Source organism: Petaurus breviceps, unplaced genomic scaffold, assembly GCF_028583685.1.
Source record: "Petaurus breviceps papuanus isolate PSGF00001 unplaced genomic scaffold, PetGlider_PUasm1.0 91041, whole genome shotgun sequence".
Lineage (NCBI taxonomy): Eukaryota > Metazoa > Chordata > Mammalia > Diprotodontia > Petauridae > Petaurus > Petaurus breviceps.
The window spans coordinates 17,714,862-17,742,212 of NW_027187400.1; the positions used below are offsets into that span (position 1 = coordinate 17,714,862).

The 27,351-nt window shown below is 39.2% G+C and overlaps 1 protein-coding gene across 1 annotated transcript in view; it reads left to right on the forward strand.

Moving 5' to 3' along the window:
- FBXO42 (F-box protein 42) overlaps positions 1 to 27,351 on the forward strand; it is a 102,970-nt gene that overhangs the window by 20,574 nt on the left and 55,045 nt on the right. The window contains exons 2-3 of the mRNA XM_069079136.1: positions 21,193 to 21,459; positions 23,177 to 23,293. Of these exons, the coding sequence (XP_068935237.1) occupies positions 21,210 to 21,459; positions 23,177 to 23,293 (367 nt within the window). The 5' untranslated portion in view covers positions 21,193 to 21,209. The remainder of the gene's footprint in view (positions 1 to 21,192; positions 21,460 to 23,176; positions 23,294 to 27,351) is intronic.

The following is a 27,351-nucleotide window of genomic DNA, read 5'->3' on the forward strand; positions in this document are numbered from 1 at the left end:
TCACCAGTGGACAGTATTCACTCTCTGTCTGCAGGACAGTCTCAGGGCTTCTTAGCGAACAGCCAGGTTCCAGTTCTTCTTCAACAAAAGGACAGTCTTTCACCAGTGGACAAATCTGGCAAAATAACATCAAAACAGACAGACAAAGTACCAGCAAAACAGCCATGTCTCCTCAGTCCTTGGCAGCTCAGGGGGCAGGTCTCAAAAGTCCAGGGCAATTCAAAGTGGCCCTCCGCAATCCTCTTAGTCTCTCTCTCTCTCCACGAGGTGCTGCTTCCAAAAAAAAAAATCTTCCGCCTCTCTCTAGTGTCTCTCCAAATCTACATCACCAGCTCCTCCCAGCTCAGGACCCTCCCTTCATATCAACAAGCCCATCCCACAGGTGGGATTAACAAACTCTGGGTTTTAACACAATCAATTTGAAAACCAAGCCGATACAGGGGAATCTTTAATTGCCATTACTATCACATTAGCATAACCTTTGATTTTTTTCATAAAGGTAGTAGCGCTTGAATACTTTATTTCATGATGAAATAATGTCAGAAAAGTAACTTTTTACATGTTATTTTGTTATATGTTATATGTTTTTATATGTTAACTAAAATTATTTTTATTTTTAAAACAGCTTTTTTATATAGTTTATTGGAAGAGGTGAAAATTAATTGTTTTCTGCCTCTTTTACTACAGCATCGCTTGTGATTTCCTCAGAATGACAACATTTCCCACATTAAGTTCAGTTAAGATTTTTATTAAGGACCTGGGGCTAGGTGCTGGGGGAACAAGATTTAGAAGATGATTATCTTGGAACTCCATGATGTTGAGAATTCTTGTAGTGGCAGTTTTCTTTAGGTATTTACTGAAGTCTTGTTCTTAATAAATGTAATACAGTTGGACAGACATGTTTTCTTTTCTCATTACAACATCTGTAAAAACAGGATTTAATTAATTTTTTGTGAGTACAGTGCTTATGGATGGATGTTTATTCAGAGCTGAAACGAGAGTAAACTGGAAAGGCAGACAAAATTTGACAGACTCCAGGATCCCATGGGACCTATTAGAATATGTTTAAAATGTTTCTTTTTTTCAGTGCCTGAGGAATCTGATTTGCCTCATTTGAACCTGTGTATGACTGCTTTTGTCCAGAAGAGGTATCATGTGCATTCTTGCTCCTGATTATTTTCTGGCATGTAGTATTCTTGAGTGGTATTTAATATACTCCCGTCTAGTGGATTTGTGATTTCTACTGCTTGAGGTTCTAGTTCAGCACTCCTAATTGCAGCTTGATTTAACTTACAAGGGAAAAGATAGCCTCTAAAAGCCTAGGGATAGTCTTATATTTACTGTGCCTAAATTGATGAGGAGTTTTGCGACTGTATGAGTTTTGTTTGCAGTACTGCAGAGAACTTAATTTTAGAGTTCATTAAGTTGTAATCTAGAATAGCAATGTAGAACACAGTGGTTTGAGGGGGGAGGGGAACTTATTTTTATCTGGTGCTGTTCTTATATGTAGGTTGCTATAAAGGTTATATTAAAATAGGTTGTTTAGAATAGACTACACTAATGGCCTTTCCCTCCAAATTACCAGCAAAGTCCTGGAAGGGTATTAGTCATAACTTTAGAATCAATTTAAAAGGGTCACTGATTTTTTTCTTTTCCTGATTCCATCTTTCAGCTCGGTAGCAGCATCTAATTAGATTCACTCTCTTTTACTGCCTTTCAGTCTTTCTCAGGCTTGAGTTTAGTTTTTATTTATTAGAGATGAACAAAAATACTGTTTGCTGAAATTTTTGGTGTAATTTCATTCCACACAGTTGAGAGTTTGTCACATTTTCCATTGATATCTGGTAATTTTGATGGAGATCAGAATTTGAGTTTACAATCCTGAGAGACTTCCCTTAAATACCCACTTGTCATATTGGAGCTGAGGTGTTGATAAGTATGAGAACCTTTTAACTACCTTGTGGGGCAATAGAGAGAATTCTGAATAAGGACTTCAATCTGTCTCTGTCATTTACCACGTTGTTGTGGCCTTGGGCAAATCAATCTACATGTGGTTAGGGTTAGACTGGATGACCTTTTCTGCTTTAAACCTGGACCTATGTATGAATTGCTCTCCCCTCCCCCAACCAAAGCATAATGTAACACTTGCAAAATGTGTTTATTATGAATGAATTGATATAGAAGGTTATTCTCAGTCTGTCAAGTTGTATATAAAAATCCACTTCAACAAAATTTTAATAAGTAACTTATCTGCAAGGTACTATGACAGGTGCTATGGATAAAAGACAGAAAAAGTAATTTATGTTCTCATGAAGTTTACATTTTACTGGAAGATAGAATATGTACACAAATAAATAAATTCAGAGTAAGCCCAAGAGGAGGAAGTGCTCACAATTGGGAAGATCTGTAAAGGTATCCTGTAGGAGGTGACACTTGAGGTGTGGCTATCTGTGATGTGGAGATCAGGAGAGAATATATTCTGGATACTGGGGACAATTTGTGCAAAGAAAGTCAATTGCTATGCAATCTCATAGTGGTAACAACCAGCAGGCCAGATTGACTGGAGCAAGAGATTGTTGGAAGTGAAGTATTATGAATGAAACAAGACCAGAAAGGTAGATAGGATCCATATTGTGAAGGTCTTTAAATATTTGGTTGAGGATTTTGTATTTATCCTAGATGCAATAGAAAGTCATTAAAGATTTTTTAATAAGGGAGTGGGGTGACATGATCAGATCTGTGTTTTAGGAATATCAGTTTGGCTACTGTGTTGAGTGTGGATTGGGAAGAAAATGCATTTGAAGGCTTTGTAATAGTCCAGGTGAAGTGGTAATGAACACATGAACAAGAATGGATAGAAAACTATATTCATGGTGAGAAGAGACAGATGCAAGAGATGTTGCAGCAGTAGAATTAAAGATTTTTTTTAAAATTAATTTTCGATTGATTTATTTTTAGTTTTCAACATTCATTTCCACAAGATTTTGAGTTACAAATTTTTCTCCCTGTCTTTTACCTACCCCCCCACCCTAAAATAGCTAGCCTACTAAATACCCCTTTCCCCAATCTGTTCTTTCTTATATCTTCCCCCATCACTCTCCCCCCTCCCCCCACTTTCTAGTAAGGCAAGATGGATTTCTATACTTTGGTGCCTATATATCTTATTTCCCAATTCCATGTAAAAAAAAACATTTTTTGGGGTAAAAAAAAACATTTGTTTTTAAAATTTTGAGTTGCAGATTTTTTCCCATCTTCACTTCTTACCCACCCCCACTGGGAAGGTAAGCAATTTAATATAGGTTGTATATGTGTAGTTATGCAAAACATTTCCATAGTAGGTATATTGTGAAAGACTAACTATATTTCCCTCCATCCTATACTACCCCTCACTTATTTTTTTTTCCTCCTTTGACCCTGTCCCTTTTCAAAAGTGTTTGCTTCTAACTACCCTCTCCCCCAGTCTGCCCTTCCTTTTATCATCCCTTCTCTTATTCCCTTCCTTCCCCCATATTTTTCTGTAGGGTAAGATACCCTGTTTAGTGTGTATGTTATTCCCTCCTTAAGCCAAATTCCATGAGAGTAAGGCTGTCCCATTCACTTTTACCTTCCTGCTCTTTCTCTCCATTGTAACAGTTTTCTCTTCCCTCTATTATATGAGATAATTTACCATAATCTGTCTCTAGATTTCTCCTCCCAATATATTCCTCTCTCACTTCTTAATTTTATTTTTTAGATATCATCCCTTCATATTCAACTCGTCCTGTGCCCTGTCTATGTATACATGTACATACATTTGCCCACACTCACATATATATTTATATACACCTACACCCTCCTATACATACAAATATATTCCCTTCAACTCTCATACTGAGGAAAGTCTTAAGAGATACAATTTTTTTTTCATATAGGAATGTAAATAGTTCAACTTTAATACATTCCTTATTATTTCTTTTCCCTGTTTACCTTCTCATGCTTCTCTTGCTTCTTGTATTTGAAGGTCAAGTTTTCTGTTCAGCTCTGTTTTTTTCATCAAGAGTGCTTGAAAATCCTCAATTTCATTGATTGACCATATTTCACCTGAAGCATTTTACTCACTTTTACTGGGTAGGTGATTCTTGGTTTTAATTCCAGCTTCTTTGACCTCCAGAATATCATATTCCAAGCCCTTCAGTCCCTTAATGTAGAAGCTGCTAGGTCTTGTGTTATCCTGATTGTGTTTCCACAATACTCAAATTGTTTCTTCCTGATTGCAGCAGTAGAATTAACAAGATTTGGCAATGGATTAGGGTAAGGGAGACAAGGGAAAGGGAATAATCAAGGATGATGCCAGGATTGTGAAGCAAGGTCACTGGAAGGTTGGTTCCATCAAAAAAGAAATTGGAGGTTTTAGACATAATTATACATTGGAGATGCCAGCAGTCATGTCTAGGTGGCAACTAGTAATTCTGTCTGGAGTTCAGGAAAGGGATGGTATATAAATTTGTCATTTTCATAGAAATAAATTAAATTCATGGTAGCTGATGAGAGAAGAGGGCCTGAGAGAATTTTCAGTGAGAGTGATACCTACAGTTAGTGGGCAAGAAAAGAATGATAATGTAGCAAAGCAGCTTGATTAGGGACAGAGAGATAGGAGAACATGGAAGCTTAAGGAGGAGGGCATGGTCGAGTAAAAGGGTGGTAAGGACTTGAAAAGATCAGTGGCTTTAGAAGTTAAGATAGTTAGTAACCTAGGGGAGAACAGTTTAAGAAGAGTGGTAGGTTTGGAAGATGAATTGAAGGAGATGGAGAAATGAATGGGAGGTGAGGAAATGAGAGCAGTGAAGTGGAGAGCACTCTTTGTAGTAGTGTGGTTGTGAAAACGGAGGACATACAGCATGATGTCTTTAGGGAATGATGGGATGAAGAAAGGGGAGACCTGGTCATATTTTAGGCTTCCGGGAACATTTTAATCTTCTTGAAAGAAATAGATTTCTTAGCACCTCTTGATTTAAGACTAAGACAACTGACATCATCTTATTAGTTTCTGCTTACCATCCACAGTAAAGTAGTCCTTCCAAGCCAGTGAGGCCCCTGGGAGGTGATGAGTTGCCCAAAGTTCTATCTCTAGGAAGACAGAGCTAGGATTTGAATCTAAGACTTCTGAAACCAAATTCAGTCTTCTTTCCTCAATGCCACAGCCAGTTCTTATGAGAAAATGAAGAATATGATTTTCTGTTGATCTGAAGGAGTACCTTTTCAAAATTAACTTCATTCAAAATCATTTAAGACCAAGCAAAACAGCATGTGTGGCTTGATTTACTGCAACATGCCAACAGGCAGTAAAATTTTACCTTCATCTGTTTTTCTATCACCCTACTCCCTTTTTTCTTTATCACTGCTCAATTTAGTAATCCCAGAACAGATCAATTTTTGGGGTAATGTTTTTTGGAAATGAAGGGAAAAACCCAGTTTTAATGGATTTTTTCAAAAGTGGAATACTAAATCAACAGAGCTAAAATTTTCATATGTATTGAGAAGTTTCCAGTGATCAATATTCAGCACTTTCTCCAAACCTTTTAAAATGATGGGTATGTTTCTGTCTACTACAGCCCTGTTGTTGTAGCTAACGTTCCTCCAACCCCTTTTGTACTTAATGTGACTGTTTTAATTATTTTCATTAAGTGATGGTTTGGTATAATACCTTAAGGCTTTCTTAATCAATATATCAGGTTTGAGTTTTAGAAAATTGCTGCAGGAAATTAATAGTAAGCCATTTTAATGTTTGCTTGGTAATATGTGAGAACAAAGCAGCGGCTCCATGCTGGGGCTTAATTGAAGGCATTCCTTCTTGGTTTTGATGTAGTACTGTCACACAGCTCCTTTACATACTGTCTGTCCTGATATTTCAAGAGCACTGAAGCTATATAAATATTAATAAGTATTTGTAGTTGTACCCAACTAAGTGGAAGAGCTATTTATAAGCAAGAGATTTATAGCAACATATTTGCTTAATGTTATGTCTTGCAGCTGAAATTACACACTAGTCAATACACGCAGAGAAAAAGAATCCTCAAAAACTAACTTGAAAATCATATCTGCTTCTTAAGGTCCTCTGTGGCCTGTAACCAACTCATATTTTTCTTGGAAGCTTTTGGTACAGGAGTTCTAACTTCACTGTCTTCCTCCTGTTCTGTGCTTTGATCCTTTTTGTCCCCAAAATAGGAGTCTAATGTTGGATTGCTTTGCTTGGTTTGCTTCCTTTGCCTGTTCATGTTGCCACTCAATTTCTTGACTTTTGGGCTTTTTGCCACAGTAGGACTCTGCCACCAGACAGGGGAGCTTCTTTCCAAATGCTGGGGTTTTCTCAGCTGCCGGAGGTATTAGTTGGGTGCCCTCTCTGAAGCCTCCACATGCTCTGGCAAGCTGGTCACACACTCCAGGACTTCCACCCTAGACTGCAATCTAGATCCAAGCAGGTTAAAACAAGAGCGATTACCCCTCCGACTGGTTGCTTGGTACCCCTATACTCTGCAGGCCAGGAGCTGAAGCTTCCATGTGTCAGTGCTGTACCACAGCCCTCAGCGGCTTCTTGTCCCCAGGGCAAAAGCCGATGCACTCCCAACTCCTGGGTCCCAAAGTCCACACTGCACTGACCTCTCACTTTGTCCTTATCATCTATGTGTTGATAATTCTGGACCGCCACAACTGCTGGTGATCTGGAGTCCAGATCTGGAGTCCTGCCCCGGGGCTAAAACCTTGGTATGGGGCTGGGCTCTGCTCCCAGAGCACTGTGCTGGCCCCTTGCTGCCGGCCTGCCGGGCTGTCCTCAGCGGGAGGTTAGCTTCTCTGTGTCATTTTGTGGGTTCTGTAGTTCCAAAATTTGTTCAGAGTCCCCTTTTACATGGATTGGAGGTGGTGGGAACTGGAGCCACGCAGAGGTCCTGTTTCTACTCCTTGAAAATCATATGAAAGTTCAGTCATTCAATAAACATTTATTAGGTGTTTCCTATGTGCCAGATCCCATGTTAAGAGCTGGGGGTACAGATAGGAGCAAAGACAATCCCCAACCTCAGAGAGCTCACACTCTAATGGGAGAGACAACAAATATGGGCAAGCAAGCTGTATACAGGATCAGCAGAAAGGAATTAATAGAGAGAATACACCCATATTAAGAGGGATTGGGGAAGGCTTCTCCGAGAAGGGATTTTAATTGGAACTTCAAGGAAGTCAGTAGGCAGAAGTGAAAAAGAGGGAGAGCATTCTGGGCATGAGGACAGCCAGAGAAAAAGAGAAAATGCCCAGAATTGAGAGATGGAGTGTCTTGTTTGTGGAATAGCCTGGAGGCCAGTGTCACTGGATTGAAGAGTATGTAGTGGGGAGTAAGGTATAGGAAGACTGGAAAGGTAGGAGTGGGCTAGGTTAGGAAGGACTTTGAATGCCAAACAGAGCATTTTGCACTTGATCCTTGAGATGGTAGGGAGCTACTGGAGTTTATTGGGGATGTGCAGGGGGGAGGGTGACATGATCTGATGTGTGATTTTAGGAAAATCATTCTGGTAGTCAATAGGGAGAGACCCGAGGCAGGCACAGCAGGGGCTATCGCAGTCAGCTAAGTGTGATGTGATTGGAGCCTGCTCTAGAGAGGTGGCAGTGTCCAAAGAGAGAAGAGGCTGGGATGGAGACAAGGTCTCCATTAGGTGCCGTAATCAAACCTTTTGCAGGAGTGTTCCCATTTTACATTTTCTCGCATAGGTTCACAAAAAAGTTATATTCAAGGTGGGAGGAATGGACTTTATAGGAGAGTCTCATGATTGAAGTGATTTTTTTTCCTTTTTTTGGTGTATTGTAAAACCAGACTGGAATCTTAAACAGTGAGAATGCTTGTAAGTTAAGTTTTAAGTTACAGACCTCCATTTCTTCTCCTCTCTGGGTTTTGAGATTGGGAAATAAATAACTTGGGAATGTTTTGCATTTGAACAATGTTGTATGAATGATAGGGAGAGGTGAATGTTGTCATTAAAACTGGAAAATTAAGGTTATGATCTGTCAAGTAGAATGAATCCAAGCCACGTTGTGCTGTTAAACATGTGTAGGCCACAGACGGAATCTCAAGATTGACTTAGAATGGGTGAATGTTTTGGTATGTATGGTCTGTCACACAATAATTTTGGGTTTACAGTTTTTCCCTTTTGTTAGGAGTGTATGATGAAAACGAATTTCCTTAAATTCTGTGAATATTTTTATGTGTGTGTGGTGTAAAATATAAATACACACAGAGACATGTAGACACATACACATATGTGGGTGTGTATATGTGTGTGTGTGTATATATATATATATATATATGTAAAGAGAGAGAGAGTATTATCATTGCACCAGTTTGCTACTTGCTGTCATGTTTTCCTATTTGGTGACCACACTGTCTTTGTAGTATGCATTACAACATCTTAGTCTTCTGTTCAGATTTTGAGTGACAAAACCTCTACTTAGTCACAAGCATTTAAGTATTCACTGTGTGGCAGAAGAAAGTTCAGCATTGTGGATGCCCAATATCTGGTAACTGCCCTTTTCTCCCCTCTCCCCCCCCCAGCTTTTCAGCTGTGTCTTTTCTCCCCCCCCATTAGTCTGTAAGCTACTTTAGGGTAGGTACAGACTTTTTCTTTTGTATCCCCAGCATTTAGCATTGTATCTGGCACACAGTAGGTGCTTAGTAAATGTTAAAAGACTGACTGATTTATACCAAGAATATAAAACACTGTCTTTGTCCTCAAGGAGTGAAGTTCTAATTGGCAAAATGTGAAACATACTACCTGTAGGGAACATGACTTTTGTTTATTCCAGTTCTTCTGGATTTTCGTATAAAACTGAAGCATGTTGATGCATATTTTGTAGGTCTATGCCCTCTCCAAAGAGGATATACTTTATGTAGTTAATCATTACCTCGTAGTGCTGTCAAATACAGTTGGAGCTTGTGAATACTTTTGAATTTTAGACTTAGACTGATTAAATTTAGATTTAAAACTAGTATTTGGTTTTACATGGTGCCATGTGTAGGATATAAAGCCAGATAATTTCCTGCTTGCTAATATTTCTACTACTTAAAGCATACTATTCATAAGTTTTCTATTAAGCATATTCCAGCTGACATAAAGCACATATAGTTATAACACTAGAAGATAAAAGTAGTATTTTGTTTCAAAATAAATTGTGTCCCAAATTGTTTTATGCAAGACTTTTTATAGATATCTCTCTGACTTTAGGGACAGCTAAATGGTACAGTGGTTAGAGAGCAGGCCTGGAATCAGAAGACCTGAGTTCAAATATGGCCTAAGATACTTAGTAGCTGTATGACACTGGGCAAATCACTTAACCCTGTTTGCCTCAGTTTCCTCAACCGTAAAATGAGTTGGAAAAGGGAATAGCAAACCATTCCAGTATCTCTGCCAAGAAAACCCCAACTAGGGTCACTAAGAGTTGGACATGACTGAAAATGACTATAAACAACTCTGAATTTAACATGAGTTTCTTATAGAATGCTTGTCTAGGTCAGTCAGTTAATAAGCATTTATTAAGTACTTACTATGTGATAGATACTGTGATAAGCACTGGAGATAGAAAAGGAGACAAAAGACAGTCTCCTCCCTTAATTAGCTCTTAATTTAATAGGCCTGACAGATACAAGAGGGAGAGTCTGTCCTGTATTTTAATATGGTACTTAAAACAAAAATAGCCAAATTCCTTAACTTAAACTCATTCCCCATTCTTCCATCAAATAAAAGAAAAGCATTGATCTTGTCACAAGGAATATACTCCAGTTGCAATTATAATACTATAATATACTGCAATTCTCAGAATCATGTAGAATTTTGCATTTGGAAGGAAATTTAGAAACATCCTAGTTCAGTCTCTGTTTAAACAAGGAGTGCTCTGATGAGTGGCTGTCAGGCCTCTGCTTTAGGTTCCACTCATGGTTATGTTTAGAAGGATTTATATCTTTTGGGCAGATCAAACCACTTTTCATTGTATTTCCTTCCCTCCTGTTGCCTTTACACATTTTCCTCTCTCTACTTAACTCATTCTCTATAGAGAAGGAAGTTAGAGATGAATGTGCTTAACACTAATGATCTGTATATGAAACCATCTGCTTCCACTCAATTTCCCTGCTAATTTACCCCTCTCCAAGAATTTAATCACAAGTTCTTACTCTTCTTTTTCTTTTAATCCTCTTCACAATCCATCCCAGCCAGCCATCTCCATTCAGATATGTTATGATTTTCCCTCACTGATTGTTCTACCTTTCTTCTCAAATATCCCTGTCCCATTTCTCTGTTGAGTTTAATATATTTCTAAACCAAGCATTGAAGTAATTGAGGAAGATAATAGAATAGCCTAAGCTCCAGGGATGGGAAAGACTGTGGGTGATAGTGGTGTTTGGAGAGCCTGGGAGTGGGGCTGGGGAGCTGAGTGTATTCCATGCCCCTCACCATGATTGGTGAATCTGAAAGTAACAGCAGAAATGCAGCCAGTCCTGGGGAGGGTGTCCACAGATACAGTGTCATCAGGAGGGAGCCAGTCCTCAATGGCTGCCAGAAAATGGAAGGAGTGAGAAATGAAAAGGTTTTGTTGATTTTGAAACAAATACTCCAGCTAGCATACTGGAGGGGGCATGTAGATCTGGAGTTGGACATTGTGAAGGAAGGTAGAGTGGAGGAGGATGGGAAGAAGAGAGTGGACAACTGGGCATTGGAGATTGAGAAGAATATGGGGGGGGGGTGGTGAGAGTTTGTTAACCATTGAGGAATGAGTCTAGGCCTACAGCCCCAGTGATTGGAGAGAGGTCAGGTGAGGTAGGCAAGATGATTCGATTCTTCAGGGTTTTTCTAAGAGAAGCAACGTTGTGGCAGGTTTTCTTGTGAGGCTCATGTTGCCCATCTCACAGAAGAAATAGGCAAAGTTATGGCCTCAGGTAGTCTAGTCGGTAGGCATCAATGGGAGGTAGATGTAGTCCAGGCATGGCCTTTGGAGCCCTCAGTAAGGCAGGGTGAAACTGATAGGGATAGCTCAGAAGGCCCTAGAGAGAAGAGAAAAGCCAGGGGTTAGTGGCTAGGATTAGTTTCTAAGATACACAGGCTAGCAGTCCTTTAGTATATTAGAGTAACAGTCAGTTTTGCTGTAATGTTTTCAGAATGGGAATTTATTCTAATGTGATCGATATGGTAAGGAACATTTTGAGAACACAGATTTTGAGTTTGCTTCTGTGGAATTTCTTCCTTGAGAAATAGTGAAAGAACTCAGAAAACTGCTCCACTTCATGATAACTCATAAGCTGCAACCCTTCAGACACCCATTTTCATGAGCAGACTCAAGGTTTTTGTCAAGGCCCTATTGAGTGTACGTTTTCTGGTGCAGCAGGAGGTGTGAGAAGAGAAAGGCAGCTCTTCTAACATGGCCCAAGCCTGCTTAGCTTGTTCTTGCTTTTCACCTGAGCCTGAGAAGACAACTACTGTTTATTGGAGGATTTATGTAGCTCTTATCCCCTTAACATAAAACTGTGCTTTTTAAAATTAGGTTCCTCTTTTTTTCAACATGTTGCTGATGAAATTTTTGAGCAGTGTCCTTTCCCTATTTCGCCCTAAGTTCAGTAATTTTTATTGCATGATTTTGCAGTGTAATGGTTTTTTTTTTCAAACAAGAGAGTAGCGAGGATTTATTACACAGGTGTGCTACACTTAGCCACAAAGAAAACAATCAGTCCGAAATGACAAAGTCCCATGGCACAAAGTCAGGAGTCAGCTAAGTGGAATCTGCATGAAATGATGGCATGGCCTCTTGTCAGTGAGGTGTCAGATGGTGGAGCTGGTAGAGTCCTTCCCATGGTGGGTGATGTCTCCCGAAGGTTTCTGCTTTCCTGAGAATGTCACCAAGGGTCATTCCATCCACTGCTCCCATGACCTCAGTGGTCAGCACAGTCTGCTTACTTGGACCTCTGCCTCATCTTTCTCCTCTTGCGTTTCAGCCTATGCATTTGCTTCTTCCTCCACTTGGCTCTCATGGCGCAATGGAAGTTGACAAGATGGCGCTAAAAAGAAGAGCTAGTGTGATGCTTTTTAAGAATACATATTTAATTATAGCAGAATTGCTTATAGTTACTTCTTGTGAATTTCTTCTTCATGTGAGAATGTTATCTTCTCTTCTTTTTGGGGTTGGGGAACGCAGGATTGATTCGAGGTAAGAGTTAGAGATATTTGTGATTTTTGGTTTTTTATCTGTTGAAGACAAAGTTTCTGTTTCCATTAGTGTCAGAAAGAGCCTACAAAGAAGGGGAGAAGTACTTGGACAAAGGTGATTCTTGGTTGTAATCCTAGTACCTCTGCATTCTGGAATATCATCTTTCAAACCCTTTGCTCCTTTAATGGAAGCCACTAAGCCTTCTGTAATCCTGACTGTGACTTCATGATTTATAAATTGTTTCTCTCTGGTTGCCTGTCTCTTTGACCTGGAGCTCTGGAATTTTGCTATAATATTCCTGGGAGTTTTCATTTTGGGATCTCTTTCAGGAGGTGATCTTTCAGATGGATTCTTTCAGTTTCTATTTTACCCCTAGAATCTAAAATGTTGGGGCAATTTTCCTTGATAATTTCTTGAAATATGATGTCTTGCTATGCTCTTTCTTTGATCATGGCTTTCAGGTGGTCCAGTCATTCTTAAATTATCTCTCCTTGACCTGTTTTCCAGATCAGTTTTTCTGATGAGATATTTCACATTTTCTTCTATTTTTTTGCACCATGCTTTTGACTTTGTTTTATTTTTTCTTGATGTCTTATGGAGTCATTACCTTCCACTTGCCCCAATTCTAATTTTTAAGGAATCATTTTCTTCAGTGAATTTTCGTACTTCTTTCTCCATTTTACCTGTTCTGTTCTTTAAGTTCTTTTTTTTCATTGAATTTCTGTACCTCTTTTATCATTTAGCCAATTCCAGTTTTTAAGGTGTTGTTTTCCTCAGTATTTTTTTGTGCTTCTTTTACAAAGCTGTTAAGTCTCTTAATTTCTTGCATCACTTTCTTTTCTTTTCTTAATTTTTCCTCTACCACTCTTATCTCTTTCCCTAACTCTTCCAGGAATTGGGTTGGGCTTGAGTCCAGTTATCATTTTTCTTTGAGGTTTTTTGGGTGGCTGTTCCGACATTGTTGTCTTCTTCTGAGTTTGTCTTCCTTGTCACAGTAGTAGATTTTATGGTCAAATTATTTGGTTGTTTTCTCATTTTTCCAGCCTATTTCTTCATTGGGGTAGGTTCCAGACAGACCTCCATCCTGGTCTTACTGACTTCTCTTTACCTCTTAAAATTTAAGTTTTCTTAGACCAGAAAAATATTCCACCCTGATTTTTTTGTTGGTTCTGTTGCTCCAAAATTTGATTTGAGGCACTAATTTTCAAATTGATTGGATAGGAATTTGAGAATCCAGCTGGTTGGCTGTCCCTAATCTGCCACCTTGGTTCCATGCCTGGAATGGAAGAATTTTAAAAATTGCATTCCAGTATACTTAGTTTTCTTTGTAATTTTGTTTTATTTTATGCAGTTAAAAACATAATTCTGAGAAAGGGTTTCTAAGTTTCCCTAGATTGCCAAAAGGATCCATGGCACAAAGGTTAAAGAATGTCTTGTGTAGAAGAGAAGAGGTCTAAGACAGAACCCAACATTGTGGTGTAGATGATGAGGCAACAAAAGAGTTTGAAAAGGAGTGGTCATATAGGTAGGAGGTAAAAGCAGACAAGAATGAAAAACCCTTCGAGGAGAAAGCATCCAGGAAAAGGATGTTCAGTAGTGTCACAAGCAGCAGAGAGATGGAGAAGGATTAGGATTGAGAAAAAAAATGATCAGATCTGACCACTAACAGATGACTGCTAACTTTGGAGAGAGCATTTTCTTTTGAGGGATAAAGTAAATAGCTGATTGCAGGGGTTTGAGGAGAGAGGAGATAAAGTGGAGGAGGAGTGGACAGAACTTTTTTTAAGGAGTTTGGAAAAATTTTAATCTATAGCTTAGGGGTGGTAGGATCCTAGTGAAGGTTTTTAAAAGATAGGGGAGAGTTGGGCTTGTTTTAAAGAAGTAGAAAAGGAACTAGTTGATGAGAGATTAAAGATTTGTGATGATTGAACTGTGCAGAAGACCTTGGGAGGGGAGAGGATCAAGTACACACATAAAGATGTTGACTTTGGCAAAGAGAACAGTTACTTCCATCAAAGACTGGGGGAAAGGAAGAAAGGAGAGGATGTCAGGGGAGGGGGTTTAACATTCAAGGAAGGAAGGGAGAAGAGGGAGACCATGTTGAATCATCTCAGTTTTTTTTCAGTAAAGTAAGACAAAGTCCTTAGCTGAGGGGAGGTGGGGAAGGCTTAGCTGCAGTGAGGACTCAATTGAGGTTGGATGAACATGGATTTGTAATGTATCCAATTAGTGAAATTGAGAAATTTCTTCTTGTTTCATTCATTTTATGAGTAGAAGTGGAGGAATTGGATAGTGGGAGTAATCAGGGCTGAGGTTTTCAAAGACAAGTGTTGATCGGACAAGGGGGGAAGATTTCAGAAGTAGGGGACAGGGTAGAGTTTGGAGTGGCTAGCTATTAGGTTTAGGTTGGATGCCTTATTGGCTGGTGGGAGTACCAGTGACTTTGGTCCAGAAACACTCCTTACCTGCCACCAGCTGAGACAAAGACTCAGCATAGCAGTTCTGATCCATATTTGTGGGAAATAACAACTCTTTGTGTAAAATGCTGTCTAGCTAATAATAAACCAAGAACTAGTGCCAGGTAGTTTGGGGCAAACATTCTGCTTTTCACTCATAATAGGAATGCCTACTGGAAGAGACAACAAATTGGAATTTTAGCCATTCAAACTACAGTTGATTTCTGTTATTAAAAACAAAAAGCTTTTAGATACATCTCTGTGTCTACTAACTAGCTAGCAGTTTGCTAATAATAACAGAAGTTATGCCAAATTGTTCTATTTCCAGATTCCCTTTGTCATAACATTGACTACTAGGAGCTAAGCAGCCTCCAGATTTTGAGTGCTTCTGTTAAGTAGAGGATGTATGAAACAGTCTGTACATTTGGTGAAACACCTGCTAAGTGAATGTGTCTCTTACCCTTTAACTCGATGAAGAACAGCTGTGCTCTAAGTGGCAGGGGTTTCATGGTGGTTTTCAATTTAAAATCTTTGAAATGTTCTTCCTTAAAAAAAAAAAAGCCCCTCCTTTTGGAGAATTTGCTTCTGTCCCTTCTGTGAGTGAAATCCCACCCTTTCTTCAAAACCCTGCTTAGATGTCATCTTCATGGAGTATTTTCTTGATCCTTCCAGCTGTAAGTGACCTTTTTCCTTTGAACTCCTCTAGCTAACAGAAAATTTTTGTTGGAATTTTTTTCTTTAAGGCTCAGTTAAGATAACACTGCCTCTGTGAAGCCTTCCCCGAGACTCTTTGCTGAAAGGGATCTCTTCAAATTTTCTTAGACTACTTTTTCTGGATTTCACCTTTGCTGTCATCACATGCTACTTCAAATCATACTCATTTGTGTACATGGGGCATCTGTCACCCACCTCCCTTCAGAGGAGACTTTTCTATAATTCTAATGTGTGTAGATGTTCTAGAGGCAGCATTGTGTAGTGAAAAGAATACTAGGAATCAAGAAATACAGATTCTAAATTTAGGCTTGATATAAGGAAAAACTTTTCAGCAATTTAGCACTGTTCCAAAGTAGAATGGCCCTTATTCAGAGCAAGTTTTCAGAACTTTCTTCACTGGAGGTCGTTAAGGAAAGTCTGGGCAACCATTTGTTGAATGTGTTGTAGAATTTTTTTTTTTTTTGAGGTATCTGTTGGACCATATTGCTATTCGTATTTCTTTCAAGTGTGCAATTTCATGATTCTGGAAGTCTAGACCCTGCCACTGTGGGGCCTTGGACAAATAATTTTTTGTTGTTCTAGGCAAAGTTGTAACTAGGGCAAGCAAGGTGAACCATTGGGCACCAAAGTACAGAAGGTGCTGGTTACACATGCAAATCTTTTTCAACAACATGTGAGCGATTGAGCTGAGCACCTAATTAGCAAGAATAATGACTTAAAACAGGAATCTGTCACCTTCCTTCCACTGTGGTAGCTTCACCTGTTGTGAGCTCCTGCCTATGCAGCCATATCTTCATGGTGTCCCAGTGTGGCTGCCTGGCTCTCATCAACAAGAAACATTTGTCTTAGTTGACTTGAGGGTATGTTTTGTGCAGTTTGCCTCTGGTGGCATCAGCTAACTTTCTCTCTGTAAAATGTAAGGATTACACCAGATAATTTCTAAAACCCCTTCTAGCTCTAACATGTGCTATGTGAAGCAGCAGCAGTTGCCTACCTTGGAGGACACAGTTGTAAACTACATTGTAGAAAGTTCATAGGCTTTTCCCGTGAGCTTTCTTCATGGCTTTGTTAGAATCCCACATTTTATATCTTTTGAACAGATATCAAATTGCATATTATTTTTTTTTCTACTTTTATTTATTTAATAAGGATTAGGCTACAGATTTTTCTATCTTTTATTTTTTTCTAATTACACGTAAAGGTAGTTTTCAACATTCACTTTTATAAGATTTTGAGTTCCATATTTTGTTTCTTTCGCTCTCTTCTGTACCCAAGACTGCATGCAATGCATGTACGATCCTATTAGACACACTTCCACATTGGTCATGTTGTGAAGGAAGAATGAGAATAAAAGGGAAAGTCTACGAGAAAGAAAGAAAAGGAAATAACATGCTTCGATCTGCATTCAGACTCTATAGTTCTTTGGATGTGGACAATATTTTCGATCATGAGTGTTTTGGAATTATCTTAGATTATTGTATTACTGAGAAAAGCTAAGTCCATCAGAGTTGGCCATTGCACAGCGTTGTGTTGCTTTGTACAGTGTTCTCTTGGTTCTGCTCACTTCACTCCGCAGCAGTTCATTGTAAGTCCTTCTAGGTTTTCTGAAGTTCACTTGCTCAGTAGCATTCCATTACTTTCATACACCACACCTTGTTCAACCATTCCCCAATTGATGGGCATCCCTTCAATTTCCAATTCTTTGCTACCACAAAAAGAGCTCAAAGCACTTAGCAAGATATGGGTAGCAATAGTAGAAACTGACTTTTAAAAAGCATAATTAAAAAAATTATTAATGTCTTTGGTTTTTTTATCACCTACATTTCCCTCCCATTCCCTTCTCCTGAGAGGCATCCTTTATAACAGTTTAGCAAAACAAGCCAACACATCAGTCAAATTAGACAAGACATGCTGTATTGCACATCCACAGGCCCTCACCTCTGCAAAGAAGAAAGCTGGGGTAAACTTGGTCATTATAATGACAAGTGTTCATTTTTACATTGTTATGGTTCATATTAATTTTTGGTTCTGGGACTTCAGTTTGCATTGGTTCATAGGTGGTTTCCCATTCTTCTTTGTGTTCTTCATATTCCTTACTTAGAATCATAGTTACTCACATTTGTCTATCTCTTTAAAGTTTGCAGTGGTGTACCTAGGTTATCTCATTGGATCCTCACAACAAACCTGGGAGGGAAGTGCTATTATTATCCCCATTTTACAGATGGGGAAACTGAGGGTGAGAGAGATGAGGTGTCTAGGGTCACGCAGGTAGGAAATGTCTGAAGCTGGATCTGAACCCAGGTCTTCCTGACTCCAAGCCCACACTACCTACTGTGCCACCTTGCTACACAGTAATGTTCCATTACAATTATTTATCAAAATTTGTGTCACCATTTCCCCCAAATAGATAGGCATCTATTTTGTTTCTATTTCTTTGCTACTACAAAAAATATTGCCATAAATGTATTGGTGCATAAGAGACCTTTTTATCTTTGACTTTTTTGGGGTATGTGCCATGTGGTAGGATCTCTGGGTCAGAGGGTACAAACATTTTTGACATTTTTTTGGCATAATTTCAAATTACTTCCAGAATTATTGGATCAATTCTTAGAAGCCATCAGCAAGGGGCGGCCAGGTGGCTCAGCGAGTAAGAGCACCGGCCCCAGTGTTGGGATGACCTGGGGATCAAATCCGGGCTCAGATACTTAGCACCACACCCAGAAATAACTGGCTGAGTAACCTTGAACAAGTTACTTAACCCTGATTGTTTAAAAAAAAAAAAAAAAGAAGCCACCAGCAGCTTGTTACTTTTCACAGTGAAGCAGATCCATTCCCATTCTGAATTTTCTTTAAATTCTTATAATTCCTTGAATTTGTACATTTTCCTCCAAATAATTCAAAACCTCTTCAATACAGTAGATAATTAATTTGTAGCCTAACCCTTATTAGATAGGCAAGAAATTATTTTGCAGAGGTAAATTGGAATTATGCAGTTGCCTGGCATGAGGTCATGGGGCAGGAGAGATTGAACTTGAAATGTGGGGTTTTAGATCAGAGCTTTGTCTGTTGCCTGTGCCTCAGAAGGGATAGGGCAAGAGGTTCAGAAAAGGATACTGTTAAACTTGACATGAAAATCACAAGATCACATGCATCAGGTTAATCAATTAAAGATCCACGATGCAATGATATTTTTATTTTTTTTTACAATTTGTAGAAAAACAGAAGAAATTTATTACTCAGCATCAACGTGTCTGTTTTCTTTTTTTTTTTCTTTTGGAGGGCAATTGGGGTTAAGTAACTTGCCCAAGGTTACATAGCTAGTTTTTTTTTTGTGTGTGTGGGTGTTAAGTGTCTAAGTCCGGCACTGAACTCAGGTCCTCCTGACTCTAGGGCCAGCACTTTACTCACTGCACCACCTAGCTGCCCCCTGTCTGTGTGTTTTCTAGAAGTAAAAGAGATAATTTCATGGCTGAATCAGTGGAGTCAAAATGGAGCACTGTGCAAATTAGTTGTGATCAGAGGATTTCAGAGTAATGCATTTGGGCCATCTTAGTGTTCTTACTATGGCAGCCGTGTGTAAGACTTACTGAAATTATTTTATATAAATTGAGAAGCAGTTGCTCTTTTAGAGCAGCAGTTTTTAGGAGACCCATGAACTTTTAAAAAAAATAATCAGTTTCTGCTGTAATCCTTTTTATTTTATATATTTTAAAACTTTATTCTGAAAAGGGATCCATGGGCTTCAGCAGACTGCCAAAGAGTTTGTGATACAAAAAAAGGTTAAAAATCCTAGTTCTTTAGAGTCATGACTGGTGTATTTGAAGTTTCCTTAAAACTCTGGGTCTTGTGAGTTTAAGTTCTTTAATGTTCCCCAATGAAATATAGGAAAATTCCAAACAACTGTAAGATCACAGAATCATGGATTTGGCCTTAGACATCATCTCTTTTAACTGTCTCATTTTATAGGTGAGGAAACTGAGGTTTCCAGGGGTTAAGTAACTTGTCCAAGCTTTAGGTAATAAAATGACAGCATCAGGATTCAAACCTAGATCTTCTGACTTCAGATTCTGTGCCCTTTCCATCATCCTTTGGTGTTTAGGGTGAACATTTAGGGTGAACAGGGTTAAGGTGAACATTTTGGAGAAATTTTTTGTTACAAATCATTGACTTTATATGGATCATTTATGTAGCATGGTGACTTAGGAACTGTATTAAAACATAGCAGGCAGTAAGTCACGGGACCTAGACCTGCAGGTGATATTAGCAATTATTTGTAGTCCAAATCTCATCATTTTATACATGAAGAAACTGAGATCCAGAGCAAGGAAGTGACTTGCCTAAGGTCACCCACATAAATAGCAGAATCAGAATTCAGATATGGATCCCTGGACTTCACCTTACATGATTGTTCCAGCCTGTCACATTGTTATTATTATTATATTACATATGAACAATCTCCATTCTCTTTTGTTGGAAGGGCATTTTAAAGGGTTTTCTTTTGACTAGGATCAGGTTTTCAGACAGGGTGTACACATTGACTGGGGGTTTCATTCCTATATGTGTGTACCTTGCCTACATCGTGATCCTTATAGCTGAATATGCCTTTGACGTCTTGGTCTGTGATAGAGTAACAAAGTTCACATTTAGTCAAATAGATGCTGCATTTAATTCAGCTACTAAAGATGCTCTAAGCCCATGTTGTTAGGAAATAAAGTTGCATGGTATTAGTATCTTATCTTCAGACTTAAAGGAAAACGGTTTCCTCATTTGGTGCGTTAGTTTGGAAATTATGAAATTGGGAAAAGTAGATAAGCAGCCACCTTTCTTAAAGGGACCATCTAGGTGTGAGCAGCATAGAATAATTACCTGAAGTACTGTTGTCTTTAAGAATCTTTATCTGGCTTCAGGAAGTCAATATTGTTTAGACACAGTATGGTGTAATGTAGGCCTGCACATGTGACCCATTGAAGGATTTGGAGCAGCTCAAGAAAAATGCAGAGGAAAACATCTGGGCCACCTGAAATCCCTTGGGGGACCAAGGGCCACGTGGGCTGCAGGTTGTGCAGGCCTGGTGTAATGTAAAGAGAATTAGATTTGGAGTTAGATCTCCATCCAATAATTGGGATTGGGTTTGAACTCTAGCCCTGTAATTGATATGATGCTATATGAATTTTTCTGGGCTTCATTTTCCTCATTGATATGGTGAGGAGCACATACTGAATGGTCCCCAAGTTTTTTCTAGCTCTGAATCTTATGATCTTGTGTGGAGGATTTTTTTGGTTAACATGTTCCACTTGAATTAGAAGCAGTAACACATGTTGGCACATTTAGTGTGCTTTGTATAATGTGAGGAAGTGTGGGCAGAAGGCAAAATGCTGTCTGTCACCCCCATCTCCCTTCCCCACAGAGGATTGACATACTGTGTATGGGATGCCTATCGATCTTTCTCAGTTTAGAACCCTCGATTGTTGCCTCCAACCAAGGAAAGCTGGAAGAGGAGTCCTTTGCTACTTCCTTCTTAAGTCCTTTACTTAGAAGTGTTGCTGGAAAACCTTGTCAGGCCCAAATTTGACCCAAATTTACTGATTTTTTAGTAGAGAAGTCCATTCAGTGATTCTTTGATTTCTAGCATAGATTTCAAATTCCAATTGCAGATGGCAAACTAAAGCTGCTTATAAGCCAGGTGGGAAAAGACATAAATAAACCTTTTTTTAAAAAATAAAACTGATTTCAAAGCTGTGCCTGTGCCCCACATCAGAGCCATACAAAAATACAGCTGTCTGTTCAACTGACTTTTCTCTCTCTTCTGTAGCCGTCAAAGGGAATGCCATGGCCAGTTCCTCGGACAGTGAGGATGACAGCTTCATGGCCGTGGACCAAGAAGAAGCTGGGGTGGAGGGGACCATGGAGCAAGATGAGGAACCTCGCCCTGACCTGGAGACTGAGCAGACAAGACATAACCGGTCTATGTCTGAGCTGCCTGAAGAGGTTTTGGAGTATATCTTGTCTTTTCTCTCACCGTATCAGGAGCACAAAACCTCAGCCCTTGTCTGCAAACAATGGTACCGACTTATTAAAGGTATGGCCTTTGCTATGGAAAACTTGCTCGTTAGGTCTTAATTTCAGTTTCAGGTGCACGCTCTTCTTGACTCTTAATTTATTTGGTCTCTTCAGGTTTATTGTTAGTTATTTATATTAGGAGATAAGCAAAGTCCACCACTTTCTTTCCATCCATCTGCTAGACCTGCGAACAGTTCCCTCAGTGTGTTTGTCTGAGTGGTGCTAGAGATCAGTGCTCCTAGATTTGGAGAAGGAAGAGACAGACCTTAGAGGGCATTGAATCAGTTGCCTTATTTTATAGATGAGAAAACTGAGAACCCAGAAAGGGAAAGAGACTCGATCCGGTAAATTGCACAATTACCAGTAAGGAAAGTTAAGGATAAATTTGACATTGTCACATCAAACTTAGACTCTGTTCTTACCTGTCTTATCACTGTGAAAGGTAATTTCATTCACATGAAGAAAAGCTGTCTATTCTATGTCATGATTGTTTTGAAAGATCGTTGTTTGTTTTATCCCCACTCCCTGCCGCCCCACCCCCCCACTTTTCCACTAGCTAGCTTTTTTGTATCATTGTTTAATAGTTAGCAATTATTGGGCCCCCTTTTTTCCATCTTGACCTATTAAGTCAGGATAGTAAATGTAAATCAGATGAATTAACATTGAACCAAGACAGCATCATCTATCAAAGCACTCCTTTCAGATGTGAAACATGGCAGGTAAAATTGTTGTGGGGAATACTCTTAAAGGAGTATCCTAAGTCCTAAGATGTGTTCCTTGGATTTTGTCCTGCCAGGGCTCATAGACTTTCTGTCACGCTGTTACAGCCAAGCGCTGACTGTGTTGAAGCTTCCTGGGTGGACCAAGAGTGAAAGTGGCATGGCCCACCCACTTCTGTTTGTGCTGCGAGGATATTGGCTTAGTACAGGGGAGAAAAATATGAAAAATAGTGATAGAGATGAGATAGAAATGTGTGGACCCATCTGTGTGTCACATTTAGCAATCTTGTCATTTTGGTAGACAAGGACTCTATACTATAGGGCTTCAGAGCTTTCAGTTGTCATGTCTGTTAAACTCTCAGCCCCTCAGAGTAATATGCAACTTTGAAATCCTGGTATTGATGTCCGTTATTTTTTTGAAAGTGGGAAAATTGTTTTGAAACTCTCATCATCTTAACAGTCATATGATCTGACTGCTAAAGATCCAGGTCAGCTTGCTTTTTGTCCTTTTGAGTTTAGGAGGGTGTCATGAATACCAGGCTTATGTTTTTGAAATCCTGTCTTTCTTGAGCCATCTTCTCTTCTAGATTCTCAGACCCAGGTTCCTACTTTTTACTGAACATTTTAAAATCTGCTGTCTTAAAGTTTAGGGTTTACATTCTCACATCTAACAAATCTAGTTTAAACACACTTTTTCTAGGTTCGTCCTTAGTAGATATGGAAAATGTGGACTGCCTAAAAAGGTAGTGTGTGTTCCCTCACAAAGCTATCACTCCTCAACCTTAAAGATAAAGAAGGTCAGCACGTTTTGAACTTAGTCCCATCTCTCATTAACTAACTGTGAGCTTGGGAAGTCACTCAAGTTTTCTGGGTTCAATGTCATGTCTGTAGAAAAGAGGAAGTTCAGCTAAATGGTCGTTAGTCTTAGTCACTCTAAAATTCTATTATTCATTGTGATCTTTGGTTTCTAAGTCATGTTATATATTCACTGAAGTGTTTCCCTTCATTTTTCTACAGGTGTGGCCCACCAGTGTTATCATGGCTTTATTAAGGCTGTCCAGGAAGGAAACATTCAATGGGAGAGTCGAACTTATCCCTACCCTGGAACCCCGATCACTCAGCGGTTCTCACATAGTAAGTCCTTAGCCAGAAAATGATAGGTTGATGCTTCCTTTGCTAGAATTTAGTGTAGCGTTGACCCAGAGGCTGCCTCAGGTTATAGGTTTTGTTTATAGTGGGGAGCACATCAAAGGAGAATTTATCATTTTTGTTGAGAGTGAAAAAAGAACACATGCCTGAGTTTCTCTTTTTCTGCTTTGCTCCAGTGATGTGCTCCATTTGCCCCTGGGACTCCCCCAGCACTTGTCTTCTGAAGAGCTTAGCGTTGTATTATTTAAAATTTTAAACATTGACAAAAGATAAAGAGCACATTTGAGGATATTTACTTGCTTTTTTTATGTAAACAGAATTTAATATTGTCACTATGGTATTTATAAATATTACCAAGTCTGAATATAACTGGATCAGCATTAAAGTTCAGGCAAAGAGAAGAGTGTGGATGATTTTAAAAAATTGTTTAAAGCAAACCTGAACTAGACAGGCCATAAATAAGGAATGATCTCATATTGGTATTTTATATGGACCAGAGCTGATTAGTTAGTAGATCTTCAGAACTCTGTTGTCTGCTTATAGAACTTTGTTAGTACTTGTACTACAGACTAAGCAGGAATATAAAACTGTTAGGAGACCTCAAGTTTTAAGTTAGTATTTGGGAGACCTGCTGGCAAAGGAGTGTTGTGGAAACAGCCTGATTTCAGTCTTTCCCATTTCCTAAGTATCTGCTGAGCACTGCATGGACTCTGGTATTTTTATTATAAGAGTGGTAACTATATTCTTCATTTTTAGAACTTCAGTGCTACAACATACTTTGGGAGAAAGAGGTCGTTTTGTATGGTTGTGTGTGGTTTTATTTTTTTTTTAAAGCAATCGGGGTTAAGTAACTTGCTCAAGGTTACACGGCCAGTTATTATTTCTGGGTGTGGTGCTGAGTATCTGAGCCCAGATTTGATCCAGGTCATCCCTACACTGGAGCCGGTGCTCTTACTCGAAGCCACCTGGCCACCCCTAAGCAATTGGGGTTAAGTAACTTGCTCAAGGTTACACGGCCAGGTGTTTCTGGGTGGGTGCTAAGTGTCTGAGCCCGGGATTCGATCTCCAGGTTTTCTCAACACTGGAGCCGGTACTCTTACTCGCTGTGCTACCTGGCCGCCCCTGGTTGTGTGTTTTTAACAGACTTTGAATGAAATTATTGTAGTTAAGGCTAATGAACCTTTGTACCCACTTGGATGATTATATATGCAAATGCTATATGTTTTTTCTTTGGAGATGGATCTGTGTGACTATTTTGGGTAAATATTTAAATCTTGAATCTCTTGGCAAGGGAGGGAGCAAGCTTAGATTCTGAAATAAAGAATTGGTTAAGTTTTTTGTGGAATCAGATAAGACAAAGGATCAAAGAGGTGTGTGCCTGTTTCCCTAGCACTATGTTAGGCACATTGTAAGTGCTCAATAAAAACTTTATGATCACAATTGATTGATGTTCTGATTGTTAGCAAGTTACTCTTGGTATCTCTTAAGTAAACCATTGGTTGTACATAGAAAATTGTTAAGAAGAGTGACATTTAACTATTATTCTTACTATCCATACTTAGGAAAGAATTGAAAAACCAGGTGAAGCTGCTAAAAGAAATGGAGTCAAGTGTTCTATGTTCTCTTCTCTGTCCCATTCTGTTTTTGACCCTGTCAGTTAGTGATTCTTTTGGGAACAGTGTTTTGTCTTAAATATGTAAATAAACTCTTAGTGCAAATTAGGAAATGAATCTTCTGGAATCCTAAGTGATTTAGTCATGATTTATTAAATGAATAGAGAGCACAGAAATGTTTGGCAAGGAAGGCTTGGGAGATGGCACACAACATAAGTCTTTGAGTTCTAAATGGAAGTCTATGTGAGCTTTCCTATATAGGTATAATTTTGAAGATCACCCATGAAGAAACATCGTGTAGCTTTATAGGGCTGGGAACTTTTTATCCTTCCTTTTGAGATCTCATTGTGAAACTTCTCACATTCCCCTTTCCCCAGCCCCCTGCTTCTGAAACCTTCCAAGGTATGGAACAGAACTTTGCTGGCCCTTGGGGAGAAGGCCTCTTAGATATTGAGTGGGGCAGAAGGGCCGGGTAGAGAGAACAGCTAAATAAACAGTCTGTGGTCCTTAAATAATCTCAGACCTGGGAAGGACTTCAGAGGGCATTTAGTTCAGCTCATATCTGACCAGTAATAACCTTTGCAACATTCCATACTAGTGTTGAGCATTCAGTTTTTTCAGGAAAATATCCAGCACCACCTCCAGGAGCAGTCCATTTTGCTTTTGGACAGTTGGGACGTTTTCCTTTATATCAGGCTGAACTTTGCCTCTCAGTAACTTCCCCATTGTTCTGAGTTCTGCCTGTGAGACAAACAGATTCTGTCTTTGACGTGACAGTCCTTCAGATGCATCAAGACACCAGGCATGCACCCTGTCACTCTTCTCTTCTTCAGCCTCAATAACTATAGTTCCTTCAGCTGCTCTCATGTGGCTTGGCTGCCAGTACCCTGAGTAACTTGGATGTACTCCTGTGTCAGTGCTTCAGACTATGCTATCTGTTGGTTAGAAAGGAAATAGAATGGCCTTATCTGAGAGGAAGGCCTTAGATTTAGAGATGGAACAGAGCCTAGAGGCCATTGAATCCCATCTTGTCCACTCTCACACGGTGAATCTTATGTGAAATAGGATTTGACCTCAGTTGTCCTGATCAAGGGAAGCACTTTCTTTACTAATAGAGGAAGTAGGTGCACCATGCTGCTGTGGACTAGCTTTTATAATGGAAGTTCAGTTTTACTGTGGGAGAGAGGAAAAGGAGAGCTATATTAGGCTGTTGCACAAGTATTTTGAAAAGGGAGTGATTTTATTGTAGTATGTAGCTATTAGTTATGAAGCCTTGGAGATATACTTTGATACTTTCCATAATTCACAGTATATTTTCAATTTTTTTCCTAACCAATAAGAAGACAACAGTTAGGAAAAAATAGAAACGATTATTTTGAAAGATTTTAATTGCAGTAAAAGAGACTTTTGGGAGAAGTACTGAGAGAGTGAGAGCAGGGAATGACAAACCTCATGTTTCTATGGTGTTCAGGGTTTACAAAGTGTGTTCCTTGCAGTGACTCTGTGAGCCAGGTAGTGCAGGTGTTATTGATCCTAATTTATAGATGAGGAAGGTGAGGCTGGCAAGGGTGACATGGCCCAAATGTGCTGGTCCAGCAAGATTCTGCGTTTTCATTTGACCCTAGGAGACCTGATTCCCTTCTGGTGCCATTTCCCTTTTTAGTCTCCAGGGCAGCTGGTTGGGGCAGAGCCAGAAATGAGGTGGGCAGAAAGCAGAAATGAAGAATGCTTTCCAAGGGTTCCCCTAAACCATCAAATAAGATGTTCTTAAGGAAAGCAAAGATGGGAATCCAGTTAAAGAACCAGAGGTGACTTGCGCAAGATGTTTCCTACATGATGAAAAAGAGACAGAATCAGCATCTTTTCCTCAGTCTTTAGTTAGTGAAGAGGAAGAGGAAGGCGTGAGTTCAAATATGATCCCACATACTCTCTAGCTGTGTGACCCTGGGCAAATTACTTGAACTGTACTTCATTTTCTTCATCTGTAAAATGGGGATAGTAACAGTACCTATCTCCCAGGACTGTTGTAAGGATCAGATGGGATAATAGAAAGTGTTTGTAAAACTTAAAGAGCTATAGAAATACTAACTAGTTTTATTTTTGTTGTTACTTCTGACTGAAGGGTCACATTTCCAAATTGTCCTTTGAGGTAAATCCATTAGAGTGGAGAAACAGTGGTGAGCAGACAGCATGTTTTAGACATGATAAATTAATGAGCACCGTAATAGACTGGCTTCCATCTAAAACTTTTGAAGGAACTTATACTTCAGGGAATTATCATTTCATTGTTGGATACTTCTACAAACTTGCTTCACAATTGCTTTACGGCTTAGTAAACTCTTCCTAGCTCACTATGGCTGAAGTAAAGGAGAAGTAAGTTACCTTCTGATGATTAGCTAGGATGGTCCTTAGGCTGGAGGTGGATGTCTC